This window comes from Rattus norvegicus, chromosome 4 (genome assembly GCF_036323735.1).
Source record: "Rattus norvegicus strain BN/NHsdMcwi chromosome 4, GRCr8, whole genome shotgun sequence".
Taxonomy (NCBI): Eukaryota; Metazoa; Chordata; class Mammalia; order Rodentia; family Muridae; genus Rattus; species Rattus norvegicus.
Window position 1 is genome coordinate 15732564 of NC_086022.1, and position 27806 is coordinate 15760369.

At 40.3% G+C, this 27806-nt stretch overlaps 1 protein-coding gene across 26 annotated transcripts in view; it reads right to left on the reverse strand.

Moving 5' to 3' along the window:
* Magi2 (membrane associated guanylate kinase, WW and PDZ domain containing 2) overlaps window positions 1-27806 on the reverse strand; it is a 1483910-nt gene that overhangs the window by 454046 nt on the left and 1002058 nt on the right. For 24 of the 26 annotated variants that reach the window (NM_053621.2, XM_063285370.1, XM_063285374.1 and 21 more), the window contains 2 exons: window positions 22418-22628; window positions 8605-8684 (listed from right to left, as the gene is read on the reverse strand). In NM_053621.2, the coding sequence (NP_446073.2) occupies window positions 8605-8684; window positions 22418-22628 (291 nt within the window). Of the gene's footprint in view, window positions 1-8604; window positions 8685-8816; window positions 9018-22417; window positions 22629-27806 lie in introns of those variants that run through there. The other 2 variants (XM_063285375.1, XM_063285372.1) reach the window with 2 other exon arrangements.

Sequence of the window (27806 nt, forward strand, 5' to 3'; positions counted from 1 at the left end):
TGAGGTAACCCAATCACAGAAAAACACACATGGTATGCATTCACTGATAAATGGATATTAGCCCAAAAGCTTGGATTACCCAAGATATAATCCACAGACCACATGTAGTTCAAGAAGAAGATGACCAAAGTGCAGATGATTCAGTCTTCCTTAGAAGGGGGAATGAAAATATTCATAGGAGGAGATATGGAGACAAAGTTTGGAACAGAGACTGAAGGAATGGCCATTCAAAGCCTGCCGCACCTGGGGATCCAGCCCATATACATACAGCCACCAAACCCAGACAATATTGCTGATGCCAAGAAGTGCATGATGACAGGAGCCTGATATAGCTGTCTCCTGAGAGGCTCTGCCAGAACATGACAAATACAGAGGCAGACTCTCCCAGCCAAACACTGAACTGAGAATGGGGGTCCTCATTGGAGGAGCTGAAGGGGTTTGCAGCTCCATAAGAACAATAATACCAACCAACCAGAGCTCCCAGGGACTAAACCACCATGCAGAGTACACATGGGCTGACCCATGGCTCCAGCTGCATATGTAGCAGGGAATGGCTTTGTTGGACATCAATGGAAGAGAAACCCTTGATCCTGCCAAGGCTGGACCCCCCAGTGTAAGGGAATGTCAGGGCAAGGACGTGGGAGGGGGTGGGTGGATGGGTGGGGAAACACCCTCTTAGAAGAAGAAGAAGGTGGAATGGGATAGGGGGTTAATGGATGGGAAACTGGGAAAGGGGATAGCATTTGAAATATAAATAAATAAATCCAATATTAAAAAGAAAAAATAAAATTGTCTAAGTGAAAAAATTTGTAGGTAGAAATCAAATCATATGGAATCTAGGAAAAGTTTCTATAGCTTACACCTGACTTTGGTCAAATCATTGAAAATTAAGACAAGAGCAACTGCTTTCCTATATGCACATCATCAAAATGAGATTTAAAACACAATACTATGCTTATCGCTAAAAAAATAATGCTTATATATACACTAAAAACATGCTCAATATGTTTTTCTGGAAAATTAAGAAAGCACTGAGGGAAAAATCAAATAAGACATCAACAATAAGAATTATCATGCCCATGGGTTGGAACCCATCATAATTAAAGACAGTATATTAATTTTTTTCCACATCAATCTATAGGTTCAATGAGGTTCCTTCCGGAATACCAGCAAGATGTTCTGTAGTCATAGACAAAGTTCTAAAAGTTATTTGGACAAGTAGGGAACCTAATAAATAAGGCAGGCTGATCAAGAATAGAGTAGGAATTCCCACTGTGCTCAGCTAAGGCTTGAGAGGCAGCTATGAAAGTCGAGGGAAGATGGCGTGGCTAAAAATTGTATAGGGATGGAAGGGATGCAAAGATGTACGGCAGAGCACAGGCAACCACTCATGGGAAGCTGGCCTTTCAGTAGTGGTGCTTGCTGGACATCCCTAGGTACAAGGGATAAGGAAGCAACACAGCCAAACATACACCACTGAAATACAGCTCCCTGCTCATAAACCTGACCGATACTTACACAACCATAGCTGACCCACAAAGAGGGACAGGAGTTGAGCTCATTAAGACAAGCATCTTACTCAGCTATCAAAAACAACGAGTTTATGAAATTCGTAGGCAAATGGTTGGAACTGGAAAATATCATCCTGAGTGAGCTAACCCAATCACAGAAAGACATACATGGTATGCACTCATTGATAAGTGGCTATTAGCCCAAATGCTTGAATTACCCTAGATGCCTAGAACAAATGAAACTCAAGATGGATGATCAAAATGTGAATGCTTCACTCCTTCTTTAAAAGGGCAACAAGAATACCCTTGGCAGGGAAGAGAGAGGCAAAGATTAAAACAGAGACTGAAGGAACACCCATTCAGAGCCTGCCCCACATGTGGCCCATACATATACAGCCACCCAATTAGACAAGATGGATGAAGCAAAGAAGTGCAGACCGACAGGAGCTGGATGTAGATCTCTCCTGAGAGACACAGCCAGAATACAGCAAATACATAGGCGAATGCCAGCAGCAAACCACTGAACTGAGAATAGGACCCCCGTTGAAGGAATCAGAGAAAGAACTGGAAGAGCTTGAAGGGGCTCGAGACCCCATATGTAAAACAATGCCAAGCAACCAGAGCTTCCAGGGACTAAGCCACTACCTAAGGACTATACATGGACTGACCCTGGACTCTGACCTCATAGGTAGCAATGAATATCCTAGTAAGAGCACCAGTGGAAGGGGAAGCCCTGGGTCCTGCTAAGACTGAACCCCCAGTGAACTAGATTGTTGGGGGAGGGCAGCAATGGGGGGAGGGTTGGGAGGGGAACACCCATAAGGAAGGGGAGGGGGGAGGGGGATGTTTGCCCAGAAACCGGGAAAGGGAATAACACTCGAAATGTATATAAGAAATACTCAAGTTAATTAAAAAAAAAAAAAAAGACAAGCATCTGGACGAGTTCCTGTGCAGAGGACGGAAGGAGGAAGCACGGACGTTTACCGGGAGTACACCCTGAAATAATTCATAGCCAGAGTCAAGAATGTCCAAAAGCTACTGAAAAGAAATCAGTCCAAATGGCTAAAACCATGACGTGGCATTCCATGGTTTATCGCTGACAGAGAACGGGTAATTGCATGGAAAGATGTCTGATATCAGCTATCAGGAAAATTCCAAGGCACCAGCTGAATGGCTAAAGTTAGGAAAACAGCCTTATCAGCCAATGATGGTAAAGAATTTCTTACACTAATACACTTCTAAGTTCTTAGCAAGTTCACCAGATTACAGGCATTTGGATTATATTGAACATATTTGAGAAATTAGGGTTACTAATTATCAAAAAGATTTAAATGAGAAAAGAAGCCAGACTTTTCATGTAAAGAAAGAGGAGGCAATCTAAAGCCAGTACCTAAAAGACGTAAGTATATACTCATTGGTGTCAGTTTTATAAATGACTTGTAACTAAGTAACATCTTAGTCAACTTTGTTCCCTGGAAAAACATTATATTCAGTATGCATTATAAAACACGACCGTTTCTGAATTCATTGCTTTTTCAGGATAAAGTTCCGAGGACTCGTTAGTGACGGCAGCAGTTAAAACCGCCTTCCTTTTCTGTAGGAATATGAGTAAACTCAGTCTTCAGACCCTGAATCCTGGTAGTTGATGCAGATGTAATTATTATTTTGTGAAAATCTAAAGCCATTTTAATAGAACAGAGAGGAAAACATCAATCTAATAATATCAGGCTGCAACTAGAGACTTGGAAAACATGGATCCGTTCCCTTCCAACTCTCCAAGAACCTTAGAGAAGCCCAAAGCTGTTACTGTAGGTCAGGTCTCCCTCTCCCCTCTCCACCCTGTCCTCTGGGAGGCTCGTTTGCTGAGTGCCGTCTAAAGGAACTGAACTTACGGGGCAATAAGCGCCATCCTTCCTGTGCATGAAGCTAAGTTCTTTTGGAAGAAAGAGGATGCTTCTTCCATGAAAATCATGATGCTAGAGAATCAGGTCCTTGCCTGCCAGGGTTTGGAGCAGTTTTTCTTGGCTACATAATGACAGGAATTCTCCTGAACATAGAGAGCATTCGGGGGTGCTCCTGAGCTGAGTCATATTTAAACTTTGACAGAGCTATTCCAGAAGAACGCTTTTATTTTGTGCATGCAATGCTGTGTGTGCATGTGCTTATGTTTATGCACAGGCACATTGTGTATATGATTGTGAGTGTGTGTGTGTGTGTGTGTGTGTGTGTGTGTGTGTGTGTGTGTGAGCATGAATGAGCAGGTGTATTTGTGTGCAAAGATCTGCATGTGGCCAGAGGTTGACGTGACATCTCAATCAGTTACCACCTTACTGTCTGAGACAGGGTCTTTCTCCTCCTTCCCAGTCTGGGACTATAGGAAGCCACTGTCATGTTTGGGCTTTTTTTAAAAATTCGATGTGGATCAAATTCAGATATTCATGTTTGTATAACAAGCCCTTTGCCAACTGACCTATCTTCCAGTATCTGACTGACTCTCTCCCACTTGATTCTTGTGGGATTTGTCGCAACAGGAAGAGCTATCATTCAAAGTGTCCTGGGAGAAACGCCATGCTTCTGATTCCGAGGGTGAAATGGGATGGTATTTTACACAGAATTTAACCAGTTTTGCATCCAAATTATTCAATCGCTAACTTTCTCTCCCTCTGGCTTTTTAAATACGACTATATTGGATTACTAAACACTACTCCCCCAAATTCTATTATTAGAATCCAGTAGTAGGTGGAAACTTTTTTTCTGCCATGTACACTGGTGCTAAAACTCCCCAACTGCACAGAGCATGACAGATTCACAGAGCACAATGACTTTGGTATTTTAAACCACACTGTGAGAAGGGAGTTGCTTTTATGTTTAGTGGGTGTTAGCTTTCAGATTAAAAGGGCCAAGTGATTGCCTTCCTGTAAACAGAAAAAAAAACCCATTTATTTCTTACATTTTTCAAGTCAGACCATCCTTTATCCCCATGACATCAAGAAGCAATATGTTATTGGCCTTTCTATCTTCGTAAGTATCATTTAAGTCAACTGAGAACCCTTCCTGTTTTTCTTTCGCTTAGCTTCCAATTATAACTGACAAGAAACTAAGCACCTATGTCTTAACATAGCAAACACCCATACACACATAAAACACTCAACGCAGAGAGTTTATGAGCCTGTTAGGGGGCTATAAACCCCATAATGCCAGCACTCAGAAAAAGGAGACAGGACGATTGTGAGGCTGAGGCCTGTCTGGACTGGGCTATGTAGTAAGGCCCTTTCTCTCCCTGTCAAAACCCCATTTTAAAAATAACTGCACTTAAATTTCTCCTTTGCAGTAAGATTGACCATGTAAAAATCTGGGTACAATATTGAAAGGGGTCAGGGACCAACCTAACTTTGGACATTGCAGCATGCTATGGTTACCTAAAAAGTTCAAGTTTAAAAGCTACTCTATCAAGTCAACACATATGTGTGTGATGCGTGTGTGTACGCATGCACACAGAGAGACACACAGACACAGACAGACAGAAAGACACACACACACACACACACACACACACACACACACACACACACACACACTGTAAAAGTTCTCACATAATGTCTGAGAGTATTTCATTCTGTGTTTGCTCATAGCTCTCCTTGGCCGCATATCCACATATGACCGGTAGGCTGCAGGTTAGATAGAAAAGTCTGTGTAGCGGCGAAACCTGGTGAGAGCAGGAAGAGTTTCAATGCCTCATATTGACCCGGGGATCTTAGAAATCTGAGTTCAGACCTGATTTGTGAAGAGAGACCGGGATGGAGGTAAGGGAAAGGAGCGAGTTGCACGGAATTTCTGAGAGACTGTCTTGATGACACAGAGAACACAGAGAGTTGTTTCCAAGGCCTATGACAATTTTTCCCCAGTGCTTGTTAGAGTGGGACAACTGCAGAGCCCACAGACACGTACACGTAAACGCCAAGCTAAAATTCCTGAAAACTAAAAACAAAACCAAAAACAGTGACAAAAGTAACCTAGATTCTTCTACAGTCCTACAGCCTTGAGAATAAAATGCTTAGAAATATCAGTGTTCAGGATGTGCCAAGAGCAAAGGCCCCACATGATGAGGCGGACTAAAATTTATGCTAGGTGTCGAAGCCAGCCCATCTTTAATTTTGTATGGTCTCAGAGTGAAGTTTATATATTTTAAATAGTTAAGGGAGAAGTGAGATCTTTTTCGTTCTATGAGAGCATACAGAAGCCACGCTTCGGGGCCTTTAACTAAGAATGTATTAGCACTTACTTAGGTTCACCACACACTCATTTTCATTGCTGTAGGAGAGCGAGTAGGTGCAAAGAGGCTGAGGTGCCCTTTGAAGCCTAAAATAAGCTAAGTGGCCCCTCTCCAGATCGCCTTTGCCAAGCTACATTAGGATGTGAGCTGAAAACCCTGGCACACACGTGCCCAGAGAGTGAGGAAACAGCAGAGATTGACCGCATCTCACCAGAAACCAATCCAGCTTCAGGTTGGCTCCGCTCTGGATTGGATCATGGCAACTGACAATGAGCCCCTCTGCCTGGCAGGGGAATGGGGCGTCTCATCTGGAGAAGGATATCCCCATGTGGAAGACCCAAAGTTTGCAGACACACATTTTACACACATTCCAGGATTCAGAAAATTACTACACCGACCTCGTGTGTCTGAGCTGAAACTGATGCCCAATTGTCTTAACCAGCAGCCTCGAAAGCGACCCCTCAACACTTTTAGCAATCAGTAGTGATTCATGTTATTTCCAGGAAGGAAACCATAAAAAGCAGTATCACCCAGAAGCACTTTTCTTGGCAAGAAAACATAAATTACATATCCAGAACAGTAGTGATCCAATGAAACAAACATGAGTTTCTAAGGCCTAGCATCTCGGGAATCTATGGAATGTCTATGAATTATTTTGTATCAAATGAAAACAGTGCCCAGCACCAAGTGTTCTCTAGACCTCATTTCTCAAGGACATATGGTTTTGGGTGCATTTCATTTGGGCATCTACCATCCAGAGAACCCAGATAAATATAGATGTGTAGAACATTAACAGTGGAATGTTGTAAAATGCATGATGTTGTTTCCTCATCCCCCGGGATGGAGAGGTTTGATCTGAGTGGTTTATTTTGAAGGACAGGAGCAAGCTGAAGGAGCTAGACTGCTGTTGTAAAAATATAAAAAATAAAAAAAGTATTGTTGTCTTTTACCTCGCTAGGTCTGGCACCGCGGTGTCCCGAGACATCTGCTAGATATCTTGGCGGAAACACATCCCAACTCCGCGGTGGCCTAGTGTCTCCTGCCGCCGCACACTTTCCTACACTCAAACCACCACATAAAAGAACACACAACACAATAACCTTTGACCCAATTGATAAGATATTATTGCCCACCTAAAAAGTGGGCCTGGTACCATCCATCCCTTAAGAACATTAATAACAACCTGTAAATACACAGAGAGGAATCTTAACCTCACCAGCCATGGTGTCTCACCCTCTCTTCCTCCTCCCCCTCCTTCCCGTTCCACTCTCCTCCCCTTCCTTCAAACTTCTCTCCTGCCCATCCTTCCTTCTCCTCCAATGACAGGCCTGCTTCTATCCTGTACCTGCCCCTCACCAGTACTTTACAAATTCAATGGGGAGAAGGTTCTGGTGAAGTCACCTGATTCCTGAGTAAGAGACTAGGCAGCTGCCCTTGGAGCAGTGGAATTAGTATCAAAATACAGATAACTCCAGGGCAAACCACAGCACTAGACAGCAGAGCAGAGCAGTATTTACAAATAGAAAAATTGTTAGAGTCACTTTAATTAGGATAGTCTAAGGTCAAGCAGCTGTGACCTAAGTAAATTGCAACTTTCACATGCAGCACATGAGGTCATTTTAATTTACAGTCTATCACCGTTTGCAATACACATCTCAATGTTGTCCATGCACTGTACCCTAGCTGTACTTTAAAAAAAAAGACGTTATATAATAACGCTATCACTTTTGCCATATTCACACACAGCCGTACTCTAGAAAGCTACATATAGATTTGATTAAAATTGACTCTGTATACATTTATCTGTATATACAATTGAATTTTCTAATTTGTAATTTAACTTGGTAGTACAGTTATCCTGATTTTATAATAGGAACCCATGATGTCACCTCAGGATGTTAGAGCTACTATTAGAAAAAAAAATCAAAGAGCTTTGAGAATTGGAGGTTTTTTTTCTACTTAAAATAAACTTTAAAAAAGAAGTTTAAATCTCCATTACTCTTGTCAACTTTATGTGGCCATCAGCGACATACGCTTCCATATAGGGCTCCAACTTTTGATAAAAAGAGGCTATAAATGTGGTCAAATAATAAATCATTAGGTAAGAATAAGTATTTTAGGTAAACGATAAGAACTCCTTTTACATTAACTCAATAATTTTAGAAATCACAAGGATCCTCAATTACAGACCTCATTCATGCGATTTACGAATTTACAAACCCGGCTTGAACTCATCTGGTAACCTAAATTATTTTTAAAAATTCTTCCCCTACATGCGAACAGCCCATTTTTTTAGCCAGTGTCTGCAATCTGTCTAGGACCTGGAAAATGGTAAGGATCATCAAGGACACTCATCCAGTTATCTGTTTCATTCAACTGCCCGTTTATAGAATACAACCTTCCTGGACAATACCCATTCCGTTCTAAGTGGCAGGATGTGGTTGCCTTTGAGGGGGACACCAAGTGTCATTTACAGTTCTGCAGCATCATATCTGCTCTAGCCGAAAGACCAGACTCCTCAGAGAAACCTACTGCAAACAAAAAGTCCTTAGTAGGTGGAGGACGCCGGGCTAGAAGTCAAATAGAACCCACGCAGATGACCAAGATGGGATCCTCGGCAGTATCTCCTTGGGGGAGAAGCAGTAAGCCACATGTCCCCGCCGAAATGCCGGAGTTCGCCCTCTCTTATCTGAGCAGTAAATATTACACTTGGAAATGACTTCAGCCAGACCACTGCCTTTTTACATAAGAACCTCTTTTAAGAATCGCAAACATCCCCAAAGTGCACGGCTGCGAAATAATCGAAACTTAATAACCTACCATTTTCCTTGCACTCCTCTGCAGGCTTAGCCTTTTTGGCAAGTCGTGGATCCAGCCATGATGTTGTCTTTGTGTTATGGCTGAAAAGAAAAGAGATCACTCTGAAAAGACACATACTAAAAGGAACCAAGTTTATTCCTTGAGAAAAAAAAAAAAGAAGAAGAGCCGGGTTAGTCTAACAAAATTGCAATCGATACACTTAATTTGCTTACTGGTTCTAAGTAGCCCTGAAGGAGGTGTGAGAGTAATTGTGCAAGGCAGCTGTAAATTTGGCAACCTCAGCTCCCTGTCCTCAAAGCAGCTATTTTTATTAAAATCAAGTAGAATGTTGCCAAGTTAACCTCATTGAAAATGCGGAACTCATCCAGAGCGAAAGGAATTTATTACAAACACAGGATTCTCCAGTTGGGAGAGCACAGCCCTTACACTCCGGCAGTTTCCTGCCTTTTGCAGAAGCGGCATTTTCGTCTTAAAGCTGCCCTTTTCATAAACAATTGTTTTTGTTAACCACGGAGCTGGCAGAGGCAGTACAGAAGTGATGCAAATTATAGCATGTTCCTGGGATTTCTACATTTTCTCCAAACGTGATTAATAGCAAGTTTATTTACTCACATTAAGCTATCTCACTCCTAAGTGCTTTTATCCCAGCCAGAAAAGGAATAGATGAAAATGTTTGTATTCTAATGTTTTTTGGAATGGAATTTCTAGGAATGGAAAGGAAAAAAAATATTGCTTAAGAGCAAAAAATGTTTCCTGTTCTTGCTTCTGAAATCTAGAAGCAAGAGAGATCTTCTCAGAGGCTCGCTTAATGGAGTCCTGGCATTAGTTGTGTTCGGGTCACCTGGTGGACTTGTTCGCAATGCATTCAGGGTCTTTACAGAACTACCAGCCCTGGTCTTTGACGGGGATGTGAATTATGATTTGTGGGAGGAACCAGTTGCTCCAAATTCTGTCATTGACAAGTAATCCAAGTGATGCTTATGCATAATAATTCAGGACTACTTAATGGTTCAACTGGTGGTTAGAACCGAGCAGTTGCCTCTGTTGTATCATGGGAGCTCATGGACCAATGGACAAATAGTGAGGAATTTAATATTTGTTAAGTCTTTAAGAAGAGAAGAGACAAAGACAAAGGTGCTGGGTCGTGTAAGATTGACATAAGAATCAGTCAAAGAGCAATGAAAGAAACACAGGAGGGAAGAACAGGGTAAGTGGACATTAGGACCAGATCACAGTGGACTTGAGTAGATACACTGGGGTCAGGATGTTCACGACAACATACATATTCTCTCCAGCTAGAGCAGAGTCTCAGATCTTAGTCAGACAACCAGATGTATTGGAAGTGAAGATGGGGAAACTTTCCTATAGAGTACAGTCATTAACAGAATCCTGAGACTGTTTTCTACTTCACAAAGGAGCTCTCCAGCCAGCACAGAGGGAGGATGTGGCCGAGCCAGACTTTGGAAAGCCAACCGATGTGTCAACGTCTTCTCCAGGTAGCCTTTTCTGGATGAGCTCTGCTTGACTGCTTCTAAGGGGGCATCTCTGATTTGAGAACAGTGTCTTCCTTTGCTTTGCACTGCTATGAAGGGTCCTGTGACCCAAAGCAACTTCAGAGAAGAGAAGGTTTGTTTGGTTTACATTTCTGTTGCACTCTGCCATCCAGAGAAGTCAGGGCAGAAGTTTCAGGCAGAAGCGGAGACCATGGAAAATGCCGCTGACCAGCTTGTTCTAGATGGTTCTCTCACCCTACTTTCTTATACACCAGGTCTACCTGTTCTGGGTTTGCACTGCTCCGAGCTCCCTAGGGCCTCATGTCAATCATTAATCAAGAAAATGCCCGCAGGTATGTAACTCCACGGGCCATTCTGATTGAGGCAATTCCCCAGTGGAAGTTGTTCCCTTCCCCCCCTCCCCCCAGTGACTGCAGTTGTGTCAAGATGACAAAAAACAAAACAAAACAAAAAACCCACAACAAAAATCCTCAAACTAACCAGCATAGACATTAAGATCTGTGAGTTATGAAACTCAGAGGCAGAGGAAATCTTTTCTTTCAGTCATTCATGTGTGGCAAGGGGGAATTTCTACCTGGAGCTTTCCTCAGCTGTATGCGTGCTCAGCAACCGAGGCATCTGGATGGGACTCTAATGGTTCAATCAGGTAGTGCCTGTGAAGTTGCCTACTAAATAAATCATCTGGCAAGTACGCCAGCTTTTACTGTCCCTCAGTTTGACCCCTGTAAGTCTGGTGTTGCCGCATTATCGGGTTTCAAGAAGGATGAAACTATTGTGGATGTGTTCAACTGGTCCTAGCCAGATATCAACACCTTCCATTATTTCCCACTTAACTGAGGTTAGAGATCCTGGGTATTCTGAATGTGGGGATCAGAAAACGGGCACTGGGTATGCCCGTGTTTTATGACAGAGGAGAACCACATGACTTAATGAAAACTTCGCAGGTGCTTCTGTGTGTGTGTGTGTGTGTGTGTGTGTGTGTGTGTGTGTTTGTGTGTGTACGCGCGCATGCGCGTGTGCCGGGGCGGGGGCTTTTTATCGGTGTCCATTTTGTATCAGGTAGGAGAACACATTGGGAGATAGGCAAGAGGCAAACATGTCCCCCACTTTCACCTACACTTGGCTTTTCTAAAAAATTTTTTTTATCTCTTTTGGAGAAAAATAATTTTCAAGTTCCTTAGACACATTCGTAAAAGCAAATATATCTATGGATAAATATTAAGGGGCCATTAGTATGCCACCGCGGGAGTCAAATTACCATTTCTATACCACACTAGCACCAGTCTCAAAGACTGGCTAATTTAGGAAAGAGCTCCCAGCTTTCCTGAGTTTATATAAAGCATTTCATTACAGAATGGATTTTTAGGTTGAACTAGAGTTAGCAGTGTGTCACTTTAATACATTTTGACAGATTGAGTCTCTTATAGTTAACAGTATTTTTAGCTGTTCCTCAGAAAATGATGCTGAAAGAAATGTGGGTAGTAGTTACCTCCAGTAATTGTCTTAAACATCACATGAAGACACAGCACAGGAGTTTTCAATAGTGGCTCTCAGCAGCCTTGTAATTTGCATGCTCCTCCAAGATGCCTTACAAAGGGGATATTTTTAATGCCTTCGGGAGACAACACACTAAATAGCTTTCTCACTTCCCTCAAATTATGTATTTTAAACCTTAATAATTCCATTTGAGGATAGGATTCAATGCTGGGCAGGAAACCACACAGAATGGAATCATTGAGAGTTCCCCCTCCTCACAGTCTGGATGTGATTTTTCCTTAAATTCAAGGAAGGCATTTCTTTCCGTTTCCCTAGCTAGGACAGAGTCAGGTGCTTGGCATCAATTTTCTGTATCTCTCCAAGATGTGCACCACCAAAAATGACATGAAAAGGGATTGCTGGTGCAATAGAATCTTATACAGTGCTTTTCACCAATAGACTTATTCATCCCGTGCTTTATCGGAGATGGACCTGTTTAGTTTCCATTTACACAGAGACTGCTCTTACTCTAGTGGGTAAATGGTACATATACTTCCAGGAGCTTTGAATCACAGTAATGTCTCAATTTACATGTTTCTATAGATGAAGCTAGATGTTCACGGAAAGAGTCGACAGCTCACCATGTTTAGTTGATGTCATATTTAATAACCTTGACGAACATCTAAAATTCATGGCTTGTCCTATCCACCCCAAAACCTAAGGCTAAACCACACGTGAGACTTAATCAACTATAGAGGTCTGTGAAAAGCCAGAACTAGAATGTCATTCAAGAACAAAATTCTAGTTTCAACTCCTATCCAGATGCCTTGGAAGATATGCACAGATTGACCTGCCGGTGATCAGGAGGGACTATACATGCTGTCCCCTTAACCTCTGCCAAGCAGGCAAGGAATCAAGTTAAATAATAACATCTCGTCTTCTCACACAAAACATGCTTCATGTCAACAGGTGAAAGCTACCCATGGCACTGCAGTCCTGCTGAGACAAAGCTGGAGAGCCTGCTTCTCGCTTCTGATTGTTTCAGAAAGGAAACTGAAAATCACCATGCACCCACTTTACAGATGCAGAAGCAAAGGGTGAGAGTCCCTGGGTAGCCTAGCCAAGGTTACATGGCTAGCACACAGACCCTAAAGGACTGGAGTAAACCCCGATCTAGGGAGTCCCACACTCATGTGTTTGACTATCTGAAAGAAGACACGTGTGTTGTTTCCAAGTCTGTTTTTCATAGGAACATGCTTCTCTCCTCCCTCAGAGGTTATCAGGGATCTAGTCCAATCTCCTGCCAGTCATTTAGACTTGAAGGTTGTGATCACTAAACCCACCTGAAAGTGCTGACTGCCTTGTAGTGGGCAGGCATTTGCATATTATATTGCATGTGCATAGAGGACACAGAGAGCACTGGAGGTCAGCAGGTGCCAATAACTCCACTAGAGAAGTGTTCTTCCTGACATCAACTGAAATCCCCGCTTCGAGACACTGGAAGTTACATTTCAATCCTGCGCATCTGACTTCTTCCCCCTAAAATAAATGTCTATAAAGAACTCATATTTGTGTAATTTGCATATGAATATTAGGTTTTGGGAGTTAAAAACTGCACTACAATGATGGTTGGAGATAGAGCTCAGTGGTAAAGTGTCTGTGGAGTAGGCATAAGACCTTAGCTTCATTCCCATGCAATGTCAAACATAAAAAAATTAAGTTAATTACAAAATGCTACAAACAGGTAGTCACTGCGAGCAAAACTTAAGAATTTTTCTACAGGTCATATTGTGCTTTCTCTCCCATTCCATATTTCTCATGCATGTTTCTTTTTTCCCGTCAGGATACAAACCCCAGTCTCAGGTATAAATGGTGAATCCTTAAGAGCAACTCACTTTAAATTGACTTAAAGGCAGCCTTTCCTTCCCTTCTCTTTCTGTTCAATTTCTTTCCCCTTTATTCTGTCTTTTTCATGCATTGTTAGCTGGACCAAAACAAGTTTTTTTTTCTATTCTGTGAATTCTGGGACAGTTTTCTTTTACAATTTAAACTTGAAGAGTGCTGCTAATTCAATGTTTCTTCCCATTCTCTGTAAGTCAACAGGTTGAATCAGGAGATGCTTGAAATGTGTGTGGACATTCAGGTTTAAAGAGCAGTCATTGTGTAGATTCGGGATAAAAGTAATACAGACTGGTGACAGTATTTTATTAAACTCTAAATGAAAGTTATTTCAAGGCATATGAATTTATCCTTATATCATAGCAAAAAGAAAATAAAACAATTCAGGATTATCTCATTTTCCAAAGACTTTCTCTTCCTTATTATTATTCAAAAAGAAATTATTAGAGGCTCAAGATATATAATTGGTTGGACATATATTACTCATGATTAACTTTTGATATTTTTGTTTCATGGTACTATTTATTAAAAGATTCATTTTAGAGTATGTGAATTCACATTTCTTTTCATGCATATAACAAGCATTTTTCAAAAGAAATTTTATTACAAATATTGTAATCATTGTTAGAGATAAACATTTTGTAATATTTTGCCTAAAATACTTATTTCTTTTCTGGAGATTAAGCATGAATCTTGTAGATGTACAGAAAACATGCCAAAGGAGAAAACATGAAGTGTACCTAGTATTTTAATAAAACATATAAGAAGCAAATCCAAGTCAAGTGTTGTGCCTTTAAGTGATGTATCATGCCTAGAAGAGAAAGTGGTTTTCTGATGTTGCCAAGTTAAAAAAAATAGCTGTATTTGTTTATAATAAATTTCCAAAGTATTTTATCTTCTAACAAGTGGGAAGTTTTTTTTCTTGATATGGTCAATGGTGATTTAGTTAAACATAACAAGATAGATAGCAACACAACTTTGTGTGTGTCTGTGTGTTTGTGCGTGCGCGCATGTGTGTGTCTAGATTTGAAAACCAGATACAACTCTAGCATTTTTCCCATATGTGTTTTCAGTGTCAAAGGCCTTCATTGACAAATGCATTACTTAAGGTGCCATGATGCCCACACCATTCTTGAAGACAGTAATAAACAATAGGTTCTTGTTGCCTCTTTGGTTTTGGCCAAAGAGCAGCCTGGCTTGTGTCACTAACTAAACTGACTCCCAAACAAAGAAACATTTTAATGGGTTCCCCAAACCATGCCAGTTGAGATTAACCCCATGGCCACTACTCTCTATGCAGTATTTAGCTTATTGGAGAGGGTATTTCTGGTCAAGAAATGTACTGAACAAAAAGCATTTGTAACATGAAAGTTCACTCCGGCTGGTCGTTTACGTATTGGAGGGAGTATGGGACAATGAACATAGCTTCCTAAGGTGACAGCTATAGAACTTTGAAATTGATACTTCATCCAAGGCTGCCTCAGGACCTTGTCTATAAAACAAGGATGGATCAGGCCCTTTATAAAGTAGCTATGGGATGCTATGTGCAGACTAAACAATATTGTAGATCCTTGAAGAACAAGGCCCCTGAACACGCGCTGTACAGCATGCAACCATGAACCTTGTTAGTTTTGTCGACTAGTGTATGTTTAAAATTGTTCTTGACGCACCGCATGTATGTAGTAAATATTTGTTAAGTAAACAGAAGAATACTGGCTTGATCATTTCTTGGTTGTGCAGATTCTTGGCAAGTAGCTATTGATTTATGTAAGCCTCACATTCATAAAGTGAGGATTAAATGAACAGAGTGTGAATGTTTAACATTTAGCTATTTTTGTTAAGGTAATTTAAACACAGTCTGAAAAAAATAACAGGTTTTTCAATATAGGATAAATCATTCAAAATCACATTTGCATATTTCTCATTTGAATTTATAATGAATATGGTGCCTATTATAAGGGATAATATATTAATAAAGATGCTGAGTCAAGGAAAATAGCAGCCTTTAGAGTTTTCAAAATTGTCAGATGTAAGTGATTAATATCGTTAAAAGTATGTTAGGGAGAATATGATCCTTCGTAATTTAAAACAATTTTTCTAAAAATTATCTTAAGATAGTCCCTTCTCCCCACTAATATGTCATTGTAAATGATAAAAAAATTCTATTTATCACTCACTTAAAGAAATATCATTAAGGGCTGGAGAGATGGCTCAGTGGTTAGGAGCACTGACTGCCCTACCAGAGGTCCTGAGTTCAAATCCCAGCAACCACATGGTGACTCATAACCATCTGTAATGAGATCTGACGCCCTCTTCTGGTGTCTCTGAAGACAGCTACAGTGTACTTACAGATAATAAGTAAATAAGTAAACAAATAAATAGATAACTCTTAAAAAAAAGAAATATCATTAAAAATTAGGAATCAATCAACTCAAGACCCAGCTATACAACTTGTGGGCTTATACCCAAAGAATACTCCATTCTACCTGAATGATACTTGCTCAAACATGTTCATTTCAGCTTTATTCATAGTAGCTAGAGAGGAGAAACTAAGTATGTCTTTCAACATAAGAATGGGTAAAGAAAATGTGGTATATCTACACAATGGAATATTATTTAGCTGTTAAAAACAGTGACATCATGACATTTTCAGGCAAATGGATGAAACTAGAAAAGATCACCTTGCGTGAGGTAACCAGGAAGACACTCACTTTTAAGTGGACATTAGCTGCAAAGTAAAGAATATTCCACAGACCCAGAGAGCAACAAGGAGTGCTCAAGTGGGGACTCATGGATCTCCCTGGGAAGGGGATGTAAAACAGATTTCTCAGGTGTGGATGGGTTGGGAGGATCAGGAAGGATCAGGAAGATGGGTTGGGAGGGACGGAGGGAGAGACACCTGGAATTGTGGGGCATCTGGAGAGGGATGGAGAAACCTAGTGCAGCAGAAACACAGTAAAATTTAAGAGAGTGACCCTAGTGAAGTCTCCTTGTAATGGAGATTATGAAGCCTGAGTTAGCCTTCTTCTGTAACCAAGGAAGTCTCGTAGTAGGGTGCCACACCTGACATAGCCTGCATGGCCAGGAAGCAGAGACTGGACAATCCAGAGACCCAAGAAAGAACAAAATGTGACTGAAAAAAAAATCAAAGAAACTATTCTTAATTATATCCTCATATACTCATAGATGAGTGAGTAGCCTAATCCCAATTGTCAGCAGAGGGGTGTCATCCAGCAACTGTTGGGGACAGATGCAGAGACACACAGCCAAACACTAGGCAAAGCCAGGAAAACCCTTCTGAAGAGAGGGAGGAAGAACCATAGTAGCTAGAATAGTCAGGGACACTAGGAGAGCACAGCCACAGAGCCAACTAACCAGGGATCATAGGGGTTTGCAGAGACTGAGGTGAAAAGTGGAACCTGCACCGGTCTGAGCTAGGTCCTCTGCATACGTTACAGCTGGATGAGCTTGGTGCTCTTGTGGGATTACCAGAGGTGCGAGTGGGGATGTCTCTGACTCTTTAACCTGCCTTTGGGACACTCTCTCCTCCTGGGTGCCTCATCCAGTGCTGACAAGAGGGTTTGTGCCTAGTCTTTATTATATCTTCTTGTGCTATGTTCAGTGGTCATCTCTGGAAAGCCTGTTGTTTTTTGTTTGTTTGATTGTTTTGAAGTGAAACTGAGGAGTGGATCTGGGGGACAATGGAGGTAGAGGTGAGAAAGGGAGGAGAGGAGGGAGGGAAAACAGCGGTTGAGTGTAATGTATGAGAGAATGAAAGAAAAAATTAGTTTTACCTCATATTAAAGAATAAAGTAGCTGTAATGTGGGAAACAGAAATGGCTCATTAATTCATCAGTGTGGGAACAACAGAACTTATCTTTTAAATACAAAACTTCTAAAGAACATCATCCAGAGATGGTTCAGCAGTTAAGAGAACTTCCTGCTCTTCCAGAGGACCTGAGTTCAGCTACCAGCATCCATGGTAGGTAGTTTCCAACTGCTTGTAACTCTAGCCCCTGGAATCCAATGCCCTATTTAACCTTCTTTAACTGTATACACACACACACACACACACACACACACACACACACACACACACACAGACACACACATACATAAATAACACATACACACACATAGAAACACACATGCACACAGACACATGAACATACACAAATACAGACACATGCAGATACACACATATACAGACACACGTACACACACAGACACATACATACATACATACATACATACATACATACACACAGGCATACACATATACGCATACACATATATGCATACATATATACACATACATATACACACAGACACATACATACACACAGAAGCACACACACATATACACACATACACACCCACACACATATATACATACAGGCAAACATAGACACACACATACACACACACTCAGACACACACATTCACACCCACACAACCCACCCACAGATACACACATACACACCCACACACAGACACACACATACACAGACACACACAGACATACAAATACACAGACACACACATACACACACAGACACACATATACACAGAGACACACACATACAGACACATACATAAACACACTAAAATAAAATTTAAAAATTTAAAAAACTAAAGGACTGACCTTTATAAGCTATTCTGTGATACCAAACAAAACCTGTAAATGTCTTCAAACATTATTGCATAAAAGACAAATAGAATTATTTGTCACCTTAGTTAAAACTACAATGCTTGTGTTCATGTTTAATTGTAATACTTATTAATGTTTCAGGGTAGAGTTCTGATTAAAAATAAATTTGACAATTTTAAACAGAGATCTCACTTATTTTCGGTTTTAAAATGACTGTTCTTTGTACAGGAGACAGACTTTCAGTAAAATCTGATGGGGGGAAGATACCCCCGCCCCCTCCCAGGCCCCCTGGGAACTATTTATCAGTGTTGAAAATGACAGGTAGGGAAGGGGCTGCAGGCACTGACCGTCAGGATCCAGGAAAGGCAAGTTCTCACTGAGGAAAGCTCTTCCCTCCATTCATCTCCTGTTTCCTCCTTACATTACCACCCCCCCTTTTTTAATTGGTTCTTGCTTTTACTTTTAAAATGCTTGAATATTTATCTAATGGATTTGGGTGACACCTCCATTTGCATTTTAAATAAACTATTTTAAATTAGAAAGTAAAATTGGTACTTCTGACAATTACTCAGAGATTTGAAGGTTTTTTTTTTTAATCCATATGAGAAAAAAAGTTATACATAACGCCCATGCTAATTAGCCGTCAGAGCTTTGCATGTATTTGCACCTGTCTTTTTTGCTTTGCTTCCTTTACTGTGCCCCAGGATTTCTCTGGGAAGCATCATAGCTCACTCAGTACTGAGGGTTCTCGCTGTCCATCAACTCCTGTCCATCAGTCTCTTTCTCTAACATCCGTGTTTCCTGAGAGTTCCTATAGGAGAGAATTATTCTCAAATTCCTTGTGATATCAGCAACAAAAGTACTTGCAACATGAAGGTATTAAGTGGAAATGCTGACTTCTGTCAATCGTGGTTAAGAAGGATAAGGGTGGCGCAGAGGGGAAAGGGAGAAATTGGTGTGGAAATGGGGGGACCAAAGAATACAGGGTCCCGCCTCAGTTCAGGTACCTCCCTGTGGTACTTGAGCTCGCCCCACAGAGTGGGTTCACACTGACCTTTACAGAGGATGGGAAGATGAAGTAGAAGCAAGTTCAGCGTGAACAGTGGGTGGGACTGCTTGACTCCGAGCAGCACCTGACGGAACGGAGCCCCCACATTGCCTCCTGCGCCATCTTGAAGATGCACTCTGAGCATCTTTATTTTCCTAGATATGTCCACCGTGGTGTCTCTGGCCACATTTGAAATGAATTGTTTATTTCATTCTGTCTTAATTTCCCACTGAAATCAATATACTTCTGATGGAATCTTCCCTTGACTATTATGGGAAAGATTAAGAGACAAAACAAAAAACTCGAAGGAGAAAAAGTGATAATGCCGATTCCTTCCTTACCTCCAAAATGAGCTAGTGAGCTAGGAAAATAAAAAATAAGAAACTATTTTCAAGGATTTTTGGAGTAGATTACCTCTAAGTTACCCAGAGCTGAGGTCTTTGTAAGGATAAATACATTCCAGGACCACTGTACGTATATTCTCATGTATATGTATCTTCTCATAACTTCCCAAGACTGTTACCTTGCTTCCTTTTAAGCTCTGGTGGTTTGAGTGAGAATGACTCCTGTCTTAATGCTTGATTCCCAGTTAGTGGAACTGCTTGGGAAGGATCAGGAAGTCTGTCTTTGCTGGAGATATCCAACCTTTTCTAACTAACTATCTCTCTCACTCTGCTTTCTAGCTTGTGGATCAAACTGTAAACTCTCAGCTATTGCTCCAGGGCCATTCCCAGTTAGCTCTTGGACTCACTGCTGTCTTCACGTGTAAATCTCAGTCACTACTCTAGCACCATGCCAGCTTGCTGCCATGTGTCCTACTATGAGAGTCATAGACTAAACTGTAAGCAAGCCCTAGTAACTTTTCTTCATATAGGTTGCCTTGGCAATGGAATCTCTTCATTGCAGTAGAAAAATCAGACAACATCTTAAGTCTTGTCTTGGCTTATCCTTTACTGAACAGTAAAATTCCACTGTTGTTTACTGTTTATGACTGTTTGCCTCTCTATCCTGATAATAAGACTGACAGCAAGAACAAAACATTGGTGACTTTGGATAATAACACTGGCAGACTAAAGAGAAGCTTAGTAGGGTCATTGTTTTACATCCTCTCATGCCCAGATAGAGTTCATTATTTACTACAAATGTAAGAGCATGACATCTGCCTTCCAAAGTCCCTCTTCCTCACAGCCCCCAAACCTGACTGAATTAAAAGAGCAAAGTTCCCTTTGCAAGCATAAAGTGAGAATGTTTTTACAATTACATTATTGGGAACATATAGAAATGATTCCTTAGTCAACTTGTGCTAATATATTTTATTTTATTGTTTTTACATATCTTTACCTATCCTTCATTACATAAAAATACATGTATCAGTTTCATAAGACCAAACATTTATTGCTATGAACACCAGTGTCTTACTTATGATCTACAATGATTTCAATATCAAAATCATGTTTCTAGGATCTTTAGTTGGTCCTATTTAACAAAATCTACATAATTTCTTTTTTTCAACTAACTGATAACAGATGGCTCAGTGTTATTGATTATATAAATAAAAGCCATGCAAGTGATTTCATTCTTAAAAAAATAAATTTATAATTGCTGGCCGGAATATAGAGGTTAGTGATTCGTTTTCCATAAAACACTGCATTTCTCATCCATGCTGGAGTCAAGCAGAGCACCAAGTAATTACCTGATTATGAATTCCTTGGGCCACATGTATCAAAGTTTCCAGCATCATGTGAGAATTAAATATTGGTATGTGGTAACATTTCAATTTCACAACTGGGCTCTGCCTATGGAGATCTAAGTCATAAATCACTGGAGGTTGGGAAAAGGAGCACAGTTTTAATATTTATCTTGAGTAGTCAGAGCATATGTACTTGTTTTTTAATCTATTCCCAAAACTGAAAATTTCAATTTCTATTATTTTTTCTTTAAGGCTCATATAATTCCGAGGGAATGAGTTGCCGTATACTTGAGATAGTTTCAGGTTTTTATTATTTCCGATCAACATTTTGGTTGTATTAGTCATATCAATGATTTAATTTTGCATCAAGTTTTTTTCTGAATGAGATGGTGGGGCAGCTACAATTTAGAGATATTAATTATCCATTATGGAAAGATGGTGGAAAGAGTCTGAGGGTTCTCAACATACACAAATAATGCCATATGAGAGGATGGAAACATTAATTACCCTGATAACATTATTATACATTGCATACATGCATGAAATTATAATATTTTTATGCTGCTGAATATGTACAATTCTGTTGATTACGATTTTCAAAGCTGTTTTAATGGAAACAAAGAATTGGGAAGCTGGACATATTGCTAAAGCAATATTAAAGTATATAAAAATCAATATTTTAGGGAAGACTTTGGAAAGAACAATAGATTGGATTGAGCATCAGTGTGACTTAATGATCAATATTTTCCTTTTTTGGTATGTTTGAAGAATGGTAAGCAGCACCCAATACTAACACGCGAAAGAAACTAAGGAAGACACATAACAACCACAATGGAGCTCACTAGAAGGAAGAATGATCCTCATACAGACTATTGTATTGAGACCTGACCTTAGAGCCATGTGCTAAAATTTTTGACTTTATGGCATGCAAATATTTGCTTGAACCAGCTACATTTTCTCCAAGTCCTGAACATAATGGTGGCCATTCTGAGAATAAATAGGTGTGCATATCTAGCCAAAAGCATATTATGAATGAGGCAAACAAACGATTTTTAAGGACCTCTTCAGAGAAGTGGTTCTCAACCCGTGGGTCATAGCCTTTGTGACAAACCTGTATCTTGAAAAAAATTTTACATTATGATTCATAACAATAGCAGAATTAGTTATGAAGTAGAAACAAAAATAATTCTATGGTTGGGGGTCACCATAACATGAGCAATTATATTAAAGAGTCACAGCATTAGTAAGGTTGAGAACCTCTGCCTTGGAGTCTTTTTAATCTGAAAATAACAAATGGAGATTTGTCTCTTTAATATCCCATTGTTAGGAATGTCAGAGTATAGTCACCTAATTCACTCTTTGCTATACAGGTAGCTGTTGTGTAAGACTCTTAGCTTCATGGAGGCAGTATTTCATTTTGAGTTGTTAACAGAAGTAATAATACTCCCATTTTTTCTTTGCCTGTAATAACAGCATTAATATCTTGCTATCTTAATATCTTTGGGGCAACGTCCAAAGAAACACCTGAGACTTACTCAATGAAGTAGACTTCACCCTTCTCTGTGTAGGCCATTTCCCAGTTATCAGGCAATGGGTCGGAGTCCTCATTCTCCTCGGGCTTTGTTGACTTTGTATCATCCATCTGGTCCTTGAGCTCTTCAGGCTGACTGTACACTGGTGCAGGGTAAGGCTGGGAGGGGGTCTCCCCTGAGGCACCTGCACTTTTGTCTTCATGTTCACTGGATTCTGCAAGAAGAAGGAGAAGAAGAGAATGTGGTCAATTGTTCCAGCAACAGTAAATGTGTGTGTGTGTGTGTGTGTGTGTGTGTGTGTGTGTGTGTGTGTGTGTGTGTATGGGGACCAGGGAGTATGGATGTGCTGCACCAAACATGAAATACTACCAAAGCTAGTAGGGAACAGTTCTGAACAGATATAACAGCAACAAACAAGCTGTGAAGATTATCAGTAAGCTAATTTGGATTGTCTGTTCACTCGTCATGGTTGACTCTCATTTAATTAAATATGGCTACTTACTTAGTAGGAGGGATGAAGTGAAAGAATCTTTTCCTAACACAGGGATGGTAGGCAGAATATAGATAGTCTAAAGATGTTTGTGTCCCAATGCTTAGGTCACCAGGATATTTACCTTATATAGGAAAAGGATATTTGCAGATGGTTTTTAAAGAAATGACTTGGAGACAGGAGACTGCCTTCGATTATTCAAGTAGCTTTATGACAATTACCAATTATCTTAAAAGGCAAAGTGGCAGACTTGAAAGACACGAACACACGACTACAGAGAAGGTGGAGATGCTGAAGTCTGGTTGCTTTTTGAGCATGGTGATCTCTACAGGACAGAACTGGCCAGGAGCTAATTCCTTCATGAGGGCAGAAGGAAGGAAGTCAACTCGGATCACATCCTGACTTCGGTTTGTGGCAACATGCCTCAGATGTATAACTTTCAGAGCTGGCGTGTAATACAGTGAAAGGGATTTAGACACTGTGTGTCTAGTACTTTGTGACAGTAGCCATGGAAAATTAACAGAACAAAACCTAAAACAGATAAATCCCTTAGAAGAAATGAGGTGTAGAACTTCATGTGTAAAGATTATGATGTTTAGAATATCAAGTCTAAGAAAACACCATGTCTTAAGTGAAGAGAGTGGAGAGGGCCGGAGTGGAGCGTCTGACAGACATTTCTGGGCTCTGAGTACATATAAGGGCACAAGCACACGGGCATGTATCATATACGGCACACGTGTGCACATAGAGGAGCAGGTGAGTAAGAAATAGGCTAGCAATGATAGAGGAAATTTTATCTAAATCAAATAAGTATTGGTTTAATCTGCATATAAAGCCAGATTAATGAAACATAGATCGTTACATACACCTAGCCGACCATTCCTTATCACGACATTAGAAGGTATTATTAACAGATTACACATTCAGGAAACATGATTGTATGTTAAACAAACAAACCCCAACCACAGCAGAACAAGAGCACACCCTTCATCTGTGTAATACTGAGCTCAAGGACACTTGAATAGCCTCTTTACTAGCCTGAGAGAATCGATAAAGACAGTTACCCAAGAAATTCACCTGCCAAGAATCCTCTGTATCTGGACAAGCTAAGTCTCACTTAAGCAAGCAAACTTCTGAATACAGACGAGGTATGTGTGTCTTAAATATGGACACTGTTTAAAGAATTATTCTCCCTGTGTCTTGGTAACTGATCAGAATGTGGATCTCAAAATACAGGGAAAGCAAGAAAACCTAAATCCAGTGCAATACAGTTAAATGCAAAAGGCATTCACTACATTATGGGAAATTTGGAATGTTTATTAAAGGCATGTTCTTTTTATTTTTTTTTGTCACACATCTGCCTTTATTGTAAACAGCAGGTGGGACATGTAGCAATGGTAAAAAATTAATTTACAAAAGCAGAGACTTGGTGGGCTGCCTCGTGGGTACCCTTGGAGACTCATATGTAGGCATGTTCTTAAAGGAGCAGACAAATACATGAAAAAAAATCTGCTGAAGCAAGGATTTGCTCCTGTATCGTAAAGTTCAGATTTTGAAAGTAAAAGTCGAAAGGTAAAATTACTTTTACCTTCAGGAGGTAAATCAGAGAACAGATAAGTAAGATAATTTCAGGGTATGTTTTCTTGGAATGGCATCGATGCACACAATTTTGGTCAAGAGAAAAACTTAGCAGGATGACTCTTGTACTACTCGCTAATGTCTATTTTCTGAGACACTTATGCTTTTGCTCTTCTAATGTAACAGTAGAACATGAGTGTTCACTTTGAGAGCAGGAGGGCAAGTACTACGCAGAACAAGAATTACCCAAGTGTAAAAGAAAAAGGAAGAAACCACAGGCATTCCTACAAGAGGACATTGTGACCTTCAGCTGGAAGGAGAGTAGTGCTAAAGTTCAAAGGTCAAGACACATAACAACTGGTGATGTGAAGGTGATAATGCCATCATAGGAATAGGAGGAAACACACACACACACACACAGACACACACACACAGACACACCCACCCACACACACACACACCAACAACAACAACAATGACAAAATAAGACCAAAAAAAAAAAACAAAAAAAAAAAAATCCCCAATACAAAACAAAAACCAAAACCAAAAGTTGCATAAAAATACACATGAGCCTTGATTCAATTATCCTACTTTGCAACTATGTCTTCTAGAAATAAAGGCATCTAGAAATATACAGCTGCATATTTATTATGCTGTTATATATGGTAACAAAATCCTGGAACTGGCATAAAGGCCTTTTATGTTGATCAGAATATGCTCAGTATACTGTTTTCAGAATCACCATAAAAGACGTAATTTAAAAACAATAAAATTATACCTATAGACCTACTGACCTAGAAAAGTACTTATAATTGTGGTCTGAAGACCAAATTTCAGGGGATAAAATTAGTAATCATATATATATACATATATATGCATATATGACCATATATATGACTGCATAGCTCCATAGTTGGGAAAAATGTAAAACTGCCTGTCATATTTGTAAATGGGGTGGTGATAGGAGAAATTTTCCTTACATGAATTTGCATGCATAGGATAAATTATTTTTAGGAATTCACAAATTAATAAAAGGTCGCTTAATAAATTAGTAATGTCGAATGGAGTCTTTGTCTCGAAATAAATTGTTTAAATCAATTTCTTTTCTTATGGTGAACAGTAGTAAATTATTCAGAATTAGGAGCCTAGAAACGAATGATGTTTACTGGCTTGGCTCGAAGAGCGGAAACAAGGAAAATAATACAGTCTCTTGAGATGTAGTCTCTTAGTGATTCTTATGGATTCAAACCCTTTAACACAGACACAGAGGCAGCAGTGTGAGAACGTACTGCTCTGGTCTTCACATTCTGTTGGCACAGCTTGTTACATCATGTAAGCACCAAGACATGGGGCGCGTTGTCCTACAACTGTAGAGTGCCCAGAATACCGTGCTGTGCAGAAAAGCTAAAACACAGCGCCAGGATCTGAACTCTACTTGTTCGGTACTTACATTTGGTGCTTTGAGCACTGCATTGCTGCCAGGCAATGAGCAAGAGAGAACAAGGAAGGTACGAACCCTGCTTTGCTGGAATTCAAACATGTCACCTTAGTCCTCCCATTTATCAACGCATCGAGAGCTACTGAAAGTAACGGTGAGATCTGTCCCGATCCATTCATTATTCTCATGTTAAGGTTCAAGCAACATGTCTTTTCCAGTGATATCTGCGGTGCCTTTCAGGATGAAGGGAGGAACGGACAGATCACGGCTGGATTGGGTACAGACCTCTTCCCAAGATCGGGACTGTATCCTCACAGTTGAGGCAATAAATCTTACTCAAAAGTGCGACAAAATATTAGATGGCTCATTTTCTGTCAGAGGAGCCTAAGTACTTGAAGACAGCAGGAAAGTAAGTTTATAGACCAGTGGGAAGATGTTTTTATGTCCCAGACAAAAGACATATTGACCTTTGGCATGACAATGGAAAGAGGTGAGCTGACATTAAACTTACATGATTAAAGGACATAAAGAAAGAAGTCCTATTCATTGAGACCGAGATGATAGGAGAGCCAGAGGACACAGTGAAGATGACAATATGGGTACAATTTACATGCTAGGTTAAGAGGCTCCCGCCAGAACCAGGACAGAGCCATCCAGTCAGAGTTCCTGGCTGCAGATCATCAACTTGATGAACAGCAGTAGATTGCTGGATTGTGTGATAACTTAAGGCATGAGTGAAGGTATTTGCCAAGAGTGACTTCATGGAAACCAGACTCTTTCCTGCAGAGATCTGAGCTACCCCAACACTTAGCAGTCACAGAAAGAGGAAGCCAGCAGGAGGAGCCTGGACAGCAGCCTGGATGCAGAGGTGACTCATCAGACCCTGACACAGCACGGAAAGAAGAAAGAAGGAAGCAGGGACAAAGCTTCTGAAGGGTCCAGGACAGAAAGGACCCAAAACTGCAAGACACCAACAATGTCGCAATCTTTGGTGATATCTCTCTCAGTTAAAGTGGTATTCACAGGAGAATGATGGGTAAAGAAGCCAGTTCCTTAGGAATCAAAGAAAGCTAACAGAATTGCAAATGAAGAATTCACTCAAGCTGTTGAGATAACCCAGTGAGCTGGCATTTCCCACCAAGTATGAAGATAGAGTTTAATCCCAGGATCCCATATGGTGAAAGAAAAGAACCTTCCTGAAAGTTGTTTTTTGACCTCCACTATAAACACACACACACACACACACACACACACACACAGAGAGAGAGAGAGAGAGAGAGAGAGAGAGAGAGAGAGAGAGAGGCTACACATAGATGCCCTGTCTCAATAAGGAACTTTCCAACAGGTGGAAAGTCCCATCCTCCAAACAAACAAACAAAAAGTCCCACACACTAAATAAATGAATAAAATAAAACTTCGAAAAGTTTGCTATGAGAAACAAACTTGGTGTTGTAATTGCCTGACACCATTTTTCCCACAAAAGAAATGGGTAATGTTTCTTGCGAAAGGAAACTGTCTTTAATGACGTGGTTGGTTAAGTGTTATTTATCATGTGCCGGGGATGACACAATCAGGTTTTCCCAGTTTGACTCCCTTGCATAGACTCATTTCTTTATCTTAAGTCAATTACCACATTAGCAAACATGAATTAAATTCCTAGAGTGTGCAAAATACCTGACAAGAGTTTAATGGAGAGGAGAAGGAGTCTTTTTGATCAAGCGCTTCAGGTTGAGAGGGAAGCAATAAGTAGCACCTGCCTCCTCCATTTGAACAAAATAAGACGAAAAAAAAGGATGAGACGAATGGAGAATCATAACCTGCACATTTGCTATTCATAAAGGCTAACGTAGAAATACATTTCACAGTGAGAGTCTGGACTTTCTGCT